This window comes from Xenopus tropicalis, chromosome 7 (genome assembly GCF_000004195.4).
Source record: "Xenopus tropicalis strain Nigerian chromosome 7, UCB_Xtro_10.0, whole genome shotgun sequence".
In the NCBI taxonomy this organism is placed as follows: domain Eukaryota; kingdom Metazoa; phylum Chordata; class Amphibia; order Anura; family Pipidae; genus Xenopus; species Xenopus tropicalis.
In genome coordinates this window covers 104135496-104144521 of record NC_030683.2, presented here as the reverse complement: position 1 = coordinate 104144521, position 9026 = coordinate 104135496, and the positions used below count along the sequence as shown (strand labels likewise).

Here is a 9026-nt window from a genome sequence, read left to right as displayed (position 1 = left end):
AGCAGCTACTTGGCTTGGTTGTGGCTACTAAAATAGACAATGCTGATCATTTACTGATAATTGTCTTTATGTGTGTTTTAGCAGAGGCAATTCTCATTATTGTCTAAGGCAAAATATTTTCTGGAGTTTAATAGCTGTGAAAAAGTAGCTACTACTAGTAGCTCTGTGTGTCTTCACCCTTATGTGTCCTGCCTTCTAACAAATTGCTGCACTCTCTGCGGGGGTAAAAGCAGAAGGGGGAACGCTGACATACATGGACCAAAGCAATCATCGACCAACTGGATTTTATGTCTGGTCCAATCTAAATTGCAATGACCCAAGGATTTCAGTTAGGAAAGATAATAGGTTTTATCACACAGTTGACCTACTGGCAGACTTTGCAGCCGATTTCAGTCCTCAGAGACTGGAAGCATGAAATGCAGTAAATTAAGTGCAGTTTAGCACCAGTGCAGCAAACCATAGCAATTAACCGGTAATTAGTGTTTATTGATCCACTACAGTTTGACTAATGCAAGAATTTGTATCGGCAAGAAAAAAAACAAACATGCTGGAAAAAAGTCAAAACTATTATTGCACAATACATCGAGAAGGTGATTTATTTTTAGCCCCAATTCATTTATCATATTATGCATACAAGTATATTTAACAAATAAAATAAAATCACATAGTATGATAAGTTTATCTTGTATTTTTCCAAAACATTGATTCAGACATGTTTTTTTCACTCTCCCCTCTAATGCCCTGCCCACGATCCCAGGGAAAAAACGAAAACACGGTGCAGAAGTGCTCAACGCCAGGGTTTAATGGGGTCCAAAAGTTTCTTTTTTTAAGGTGAACGACCATGTTCACTTAGCCAGAGTTGAAAAGGAAACGGCAGACAAAGCACACAAAGTCCTTTTTTACATAAAGTCTTTTCTGTCTTTAAAAAAAAAAAAAAATCCCCTCAGTTCATCGCCCAGCAATGTGCCCAGTCTCTCCCAATCATAGCAAAACTCATTGTAAAGCAGAAAAGCACTGAATAGACAATGGTGTGCCAATGGTGTACCAAGCAATCAAGGGTGGGAGGAAGTAAGTAGGAGTATAAATCAGAATATTATGTGTTAATTGTACATCCCTTTATCTTGTATAGCTCAGGAACCTGCAGCCTGGGGCTCTCCCGCAGTTGCTGGACTAAAACACCCAGAAGCCCATGAAAATAAAAAGCTGCAACAGCTGGCGAGCCACCTTCCTGTAGACCCCTGTAGGAGCTTGTTTCCCTTTCAGATGTCCAAATGGCGATTTATTAGAATCTTGTTATTCTGCTTTGCCTTAAGAGAAATTGCAGAGTACAAAAATCACTTTTGAGTTGTTACACATTCCTACAAGGTGATATACTGTACACTGGATGGGGTGCACAATCCATTGACATGCACACTGGTGGGAAATGAGGAGGTAAAATCAGTAAGGTTTCCTTGTACTTTATACCAAAAAGCTGTCCTCCCAATGTAGGGCTCTTTTTACAAAACTGGTAATAAATCAAGAGGTGGATAGGATACCTTGGATACATGATGAAGGCTTCCACTGAGCCATCAGCTCATCATCTCCATAATATATTCCACAAGAACTTCCTGAGAAACTAACAAAGCCCCAGTAGCTTCAGGCCTTACTGTCCCTATGGGGATTTATGTAAAAGCCACACTCTGACAAAAGTAAAATATATATTACAAGATATTTAGTGGCATAAAGACGAGGGGTTCAATAGGCTACAAGGTTTCAAGTGTTCCAGTAACCCAGATGTGGTGATGGTTGATGACACAGAAAAGTTATAGCTTTAGCATCAAACAGCACTGAGTTTCATTGGGCTACACCTTGATCTACATTAAATATGACCTACACTTGGTTCACTTTTTCTTCTTTTATGAACTGCTCTTGCAATTAAAAAACACCAGGTATGAGAGGCCTGGACAGGCAATCTGTGGGTTCTGGCAAATGCCAGAGGGGTTGCTGTAAGATGCCATAGACAGTCACTATTTAGTGGGCTGTTTGGGCCTGTGCTATCAAACAGCAAATGAATTCAAGTGAAAATGAAATATTTCCAATACCTCATCAAATTTTTATTAGTTGTTTGAGGGTTTTTGCTGTTGCTACTGAAAAAAATAAACTGAAATTTTATTCAGCTTTTTCACAGATGCAGACCAATAAGCTATAGGCATATTGAAACAAGATAATGTGAGAGAATCGTTTTTGAATTGTTCAATGCAAACGGGTCACAGATTGTAAGCCAATAAAAGCCATCTCCAAGACATGTATATGTCCCACTAACCGCAGAAAGTCAACATATGGGCAAATCCAGGAACCAAACTAGTGCATGAATTACACATCTCTAAGCCTGGTGCTTCTGTTTAGCAGCTTGGTCTTCTGACATTTCTTCAGGATCCCAAGGTCCATTTCCCACATAGGGGCATGTTCATGAAGTCTGAGCTGCTCATCCATAACAGCCAAAGGATGGTGGGGGGAGTTTTCCTTGTTTTTCTCAATAAGTTAATATTTTGTGCAAAATTGTCTTCCTTCATTCAGCTTCAAGCCCCTAAAGACCAGCACTTAAGCCAAGTCTTAGGCAATATCATTCAAATAGCAAGCAAGCTTTCATCTACAGCCTTAATTGATGTGGCACCCAATCCCCAACAGGTTGTTTATTCCTTTCCAAAGGCACGCACAAAAATAAAATGGTCTAAAAATATTGGAAATTAAAAAATGAATCCTGCAATTCCATGTCTTCAAAAGGTATTCTTGGTTCATGTATCTTCTACTGCTGGTAGTAAAACAATTTACAGCAAATTGATTGTTGAAATCCCCTTTGGGTTGAAAGAATTATTTTGTAGGAAGATATATGGAAAGTAGCTGTTGCCAAAACACAAATATTCACAAAGAAAGGCAAAAAGTTATAAACACATGTACATAAGTGGTGGGAAGGCTCCAAGAAAGGCAGGGGACCACAGTTCTCAAGCACAATACATGAGAAACCAGCACAACTGCATCAGCATTTTTATACAAAGTAAGCTATATCAATATGGTGGATCAAAGACCATCTGGTTCTGACATACGTTTTTACAGTATTTAGGTTGACGAATAGATTTTTAATTTTTTTTGCCTTCTTGAAATGATATAATTGATGTAACCCCAAGACTCCTTCATATAAACACTGGGATACTAAGAACGCTAGGAGCTAGTGGAGAGGCCAGAACCTTTGCCTGGGTTTTGTTTTAGGAAGGTGTTGTCTAATGCAACTGGACACACATTACTGGGTCAGGTTACTAATAGGGGTCAGCAGAGTGTTCCTCTCCTAATGGGATGAAATCTATTCATTCATGTTACTGGAGAGCTGAATTGATCATATGTAGGCCTGCAATATCATTACAGCACGTCTTAACCTATAGCTCATAATCCAAAATGGGTGTCCATGCTGTTAAGGATGGGTAACCATGGTCTCCCTGAATAGAGTAACGCCAATCAGATCTTATTCTCCTACTTTTGAATTACGGAGAAAAAAAGGCTTAGTGTCACTGAAAAGACTAAATGGTATTCATGACGCTAAGCCAATGGTTTGGCAGATTCTTACTTTTACTTAAATATTCCAAGAGACAAACTGATGTAATTAATAGAGGTCATTCTTCTACAGAACTCTCAATAAAAATCCCAATTTTAAGAAAGCTCTGAATTAAAAAGTATACTACAGTACATACACCCAGTTCCTGCCTTGCTCTTTCATATCCCAGTGTGCAACTCTCATATCTACAATAAGTTTTGGGATTCTTTCCAACGCCAATTATCCTTAACTAGTAAAAATAAAAGACACGCTTCAGTTACAATTACGATTTTGAACTGTTCTTTATAAGGGGAAATAAGCTATATTCAAAATCCAAGCGTATTTCCTGGGATGAATACACAAAAGATAACCTATGAAAGAGAGCTGTTCTTGCCCTTTAATTCTGACTGATGTCCAGCAGGCAGCTCCCAACAGCAGTGCTGATTATTTTAGTATGCGTGCTACCATAGAACTCCATGCCAAGAGACCAGATACCCCTCTACCTATTAAAGATGTAAAGATGAAACACCATCCTCAGTGTTCTTTTCCCAATTGGCCAACCCTTACATAGAATTATACTCGTAGTGATGTTGTGTGTTCAGGAAACAATTTATGAAGTGGTTTTACACTTTTGGTTTCTTTGATGTTGCAGCAGTGTTGTTCATATTTACATGGATCCAAAGCCTAAGTAGCCACACAGTCAGGACATATCCACCTGCTTCTGTGATATCCACCCACTTCCAAGAACTGCCCAGCAAGCAAATATTTAGATCCGTAGGAAAGATAATTTCAATAAACAGAGGGTTTTTTGGGGGGGTTTCAGAAAGTTCACTTTTTAGTGTTTTATTCAGTATACATCCCAAACCTAGGCATAACTGTGATGAAAGTGCTATGAACCAAAGAGTGGTATTAAAAAACTGATAGCCTATAATGTCAGCTAATCATATGGTTAATAAGAGTTCATATGAAACAAACTGCTGCTGACATACAGTGACTGCAGTTACCCTTTAATACTCAAAGATAATTGTTATGGGCTGGACTGCAAGAACGATGGGAAGAAGTAATTACATATATGTCTGCTGCATACAAGCCTCTGTCAGAGGAGATGCGAATTAAAAAGATGCCAGGAACATTTGCATCAAACCTGGAAACTTCCAGGGGGTGGGGGGTAAAAAAATCAAACAGGACAGGTTACAATCACAGAGTACAGTTAATTAACGCAAAAAACGATGAGGGGTAAAGGGGATCATTGTAGAGTTCTGGCATAGTTCTCATGATCATGAATTTGCAGAATGCAATATTGAATAATGGTCTTCTACCCAAACTCCAGTTGCTGTACTGCTCGGGGTTAAATACTAATTCTTGGTATTTGGAGGCACAGTCAAAAGAGAAGCAGACACCAGAAAACATTTTGCTGCTTACACAGGGTTGCGAGGATACAGGGACTGTAGTAGTTGTAAAAGATACCATTCTAGACCCATCACACCTGGTCATCACCTCTACAAATACTTTAACCCCCTCCCCACCTCATAACAGAAAAGGATTAGTAGTACTCGTCACAGCTTGTGTTGATAAATTTGGGACAAGTGGCTGTGCAACCAACTGCTGTGGTGGCATCATAGGTGGCAAACCCATACCAGGTACACCAGGAGCCACGGTACCAATTGGCAAGTTGGGAACTCCAGCCATAGGCTGCATTCCAACCATTGGTGCAACATTTGCTATAGGAATTCCAGGGGCCATAGGAGACACAGACACCATGGGGGAAGTGAAAGGAATGGTCGCGGGCGTTTGGCCGGCTGGGGTAACTGGCTGTCCCAATGTCATCACAGGGCTTGAGCGCAGCTGGTTCAGAGTAAGAGATGACTGTTGGTTGGGCTGGAATGGATTTGTTGTGGTTGCATTGGGTGTTCCTGGAAGAGAGAAGAGGAAAGAGAAGAATTAAAGGCTCCGTTCATGTACTGATAATGGCTGCCCTCCAAGGAACAGCTCAAACGATCAAAACACCAGGAGTTTCTTCCTGTTTGTCTAAGGAAAGGATCTGCATATTTTTTGCGTGCCAAACAAGTATATCTAGGGAATTCAGGTCAATGATGTTTCTACTTTTACTAGTACTTGTATAAGCAATAAAGACTGCACATCTACCAATAAAGCAGCTCAATGTAGAACTCTCTTTTTAATCCTCATCAGTTTCTTAGCATTTTCTTTGTGACTGAGGTCCACTTCCCCCACTTGAGGAAGCACAGGCCCTGCCACTGCATGTATAAGACCACCAATAGGAGGGGAGTCTGCAAAAGACATGCAGCAGCAGGTTTTCTGGCTTTTTGATTGGCCTTCTAAAATCCTAAAGACTTTGGACAGGGGAAAAGAATGACCAAAGAAGCATTATATAAAAATGAATAATGCCTACCTGTAACAAGGAAAGGGTTGGAGGTCTTTGCATTCTGTAATGCAGGTTTAGAGATCAGAGAATCCAAGTCTACAAGGGCAGCGTTAGGTCCCAGGAAGGACTCGGGTGTTTTCCGGGTTGGTTTGCAGGAGTCAGACAGTGAGCCACTCATTGCTGTCATGTCAAAGGTATCAGGGCTCTTTGATCCTAAAGAACGAGACATAGGGACTTCTCCTGCCAACAGATCTAGCTCACCTGAAATAAAAGATTTACAGAAAATTCACATATTTACAAGCTACACTGATGTCCAGTTCCCCCACTATGTAAATGTTGTCAGCCTTTCTCATGACTATCCACAAAGTGCACCTCTATAACCAAATGCTTCGGCAGCTGGGAGAGATACATACAACATCGATGCGGTCCGCCAAAATATGCGTTCATATTGCCTCCTTTATACGTCAGTGAGCAGTGAGCTACTTCACATCAGAAATAAAAGTCGTTTTGAAAAAAATCCCAGCAGCTTTAGAAACAACTTAATTCTGACCAGGTTTATGGATCATTTAACAGAGAAATCTATGCTAACCATAGCTTCCCCAATTTTGTAACATATAAATCGCACCACCACCATTTTCTTCTCTTGAACCACAGTTGCTTGGCTTATATTCTAGCTAGCATATACCTGTCTTAATTGAAAACAATTAAGGCCTTTTTTTCACTACCATCCTTTTCTGAGAAGCACTGTTGCTTTTTAACACAGAAATTGTAAATAAGCGACATACACAAAATTCTGCCAGACCAACAAATGTACCATTGCAATCATGAATGCTCACCTCCTGAGCTTAATGCAAGGGACACAGCAAGGTTACATTGGGCCCCTTCAAACTATACAAAGTTGTCTTTGCTGGGTGATATCAGTTACTCCTCTTGCTGAACAGAGCACACCACCCGGGCTCACACATTGTACACAACACTGTTACACACCACAGACTACTTGGCAGTATTATGAATGGAGAACAAATTGACTCCCCATGCATAATGAAGGTTGGTCAAAAACATACTGTTTATGGTCAATAATCCCATTCATGGTATTGCCAATAGAAACAACCACTGAACTATGACTTTTGCACCCAGAAGCGGCTACTTGTATGGGCTGCGGAAAGAAACAAATCCATGAAAATGAAACCAAACCTGTAGGAAATGAATATGATCTGTTCTGGGAGACAAGAGCCAGCTTACCCAATAGCCAAGTAGCCAATATCTGACACCAAGCTATTAATCCCAAAGCCAGCAGATTTTGTTATGTGCACAAGATTAACCCACAGGATGCAAGAGAATTTTTAATTTAAAGGAACAGTAACACCAAAAAATGAAACCGTATAAAAGTAATTACAATATAATGTACTGTTGCCCTGCATTGCTACAACTGGTGTGTTTGCCTCAGAAAGACTACTATAGTTTATATAAGTAAGCTGTTGTGTAGCCATGGGGGCAGCCATTCAAAGGAGAAAAGGCACAGGTTACATAGCAGATAACAGACAAACCCCCATTATATGGGGCTTATCTACTAGTTATCTGCTATGTAACCTGTGCCTTTTCTCCTTTCTTCCAGCTTGAATGGCTGCTCCCATGGCTACACAGCAGCTTATTTATATAGTAGCTTTTCTGTAGCAAAAACACCAGTTTTTTGCAGAGCAACATCACATTATATTTTAATTACTTTAAAACACTTGAATTTTGTGATGTTACTGTTCCTTTAAGGCTTCTCTGGCATCCGAAGGGTAAAGCATGAACACAGAAATGATTTCAGGCCATGATTTGAAAGTTGGAAGGGAATGCTTTATATGAGAACCCAATCATTCATTTATATCCTGTGGTTTATATATAACAAAATACATACACGATTTAGACTGAAGCTGCTCATTAAAATATTAAACTTATTGATATATCTAATTATCTTTTGTGTCTGGCACTAAGCGGAGCACATGACAAGCAGCGCCCACAGGGTACAAATGACAGGAGGGCATGGAGGAGAGAACAAACCAGACTGCAGAGCAGAATGAGGATGGAATCACAGCAAGGTAGCAGGTAGGAAAGAAAGAGCATTCCCCAACCTGTGCTGCTTCCTGACTGGGGGAGAGCATTCCTCAAGTTGTCAAAATCCGAAAACTCGTCTTTATCTGCAGGATTGACGAACTGGTCAAAGGTGGAACTCGCTAAGAAGGGAGGAGGAGCAGACAGATAGGCACACATACGTAAAGACAGACATTGAAACATAAAAAAACACACAGACAAGGCCTAAAAACAAACAGAAAGACCAAATAATTGTTCTGACCTGCATGCTCTCCCTTAAATTGAATGGCACTAGGGACATTTTGATTGCTGCTAGAGGAGAGCATGTTCACATGATATCCACCCATGCTTAGGTGCTCCACAGAGTATTTAATTCAAGTAAGAGGAATAGGATCTGTGGCAGGTAGAATCTTTTTGACTGAATGCTCTTGGTAGCAGGGATCAAAACATACCATATTTCATATGCCTAATAAAAGTGATACTGATGCAATCACACAAAGAGATAGATTCCAGGCAGCACAGATCCATTCACCACTGACAATCCGCTGCCCATTTGACCCCAGGGTGTTCCAGAAGAATGTTAAAACTATAGTCCTTGGCTTGAGGTTTTTTTCTCCTTTACATTCTGTTAAAATCATTGGGCATGCAGAGCACTCAAGCAGCCCCAACAGCTGCCAAGAGTTACTGAAGAGTGTGCCCTGCTATAGACACCAGGTCCAATTAAATCTAAAATATGGAAGTTAGGACAAAAGCTGGAGACATGGACCACATATTAAGTATATATCAACATGAATAAAGTACTGATGGCAAACTAAGGGCAGCTACTCACCCATTGTCCCATTCGTGCTCGGCTTAGAAGGTGATCCACCCCATGGATCAGAAAACGAAGCTGCGGGGGCCCACGGATCGGCAGCTTTTTTTACAGACTGAGCCACTGGTGGACTAGATGACCAGGGATCATTGTTTGGGATTCCGGTAGTTGCAGTGGAACCTGAAAATGTA

At 40.5% G+C, this 9026-nt stretch overlaps 1 protein-coding gene across 11 annotated transcripts in view; it reads right to left on the bottom strand.

Annotated features, from left to right (window-relative positions):
• Positions 1–565: 565 nt before the first annotated feature.
• The window catches only part of epn1 (epsin 1), a 50418-nt gene continuing 41957 nt past the window's right edge, over positions 566–9026 (bottom strand). For 5 of the 11 annotated variants that reach the window (XM_012966199.3, XM_012966200.3, XM_012966201.3 and 2 more), the window contains 4 exons: positions 8854–9015; positions 8066–8167; positions 5976–6209; positions 566–5478 (listed from right to left, as the gene is read on the bottom strand). In XM_012966199.3, the coding sequence (XP_012821653.1) occupies positions 5093–5478; positions 5976–6209; positions 8066–8167; positions 8854–9015 (884 nt within the window). In that variant the 3' untranslated portion in view covers positions 566–5092. 11 annotated transcript variants of the gene reach the window in all.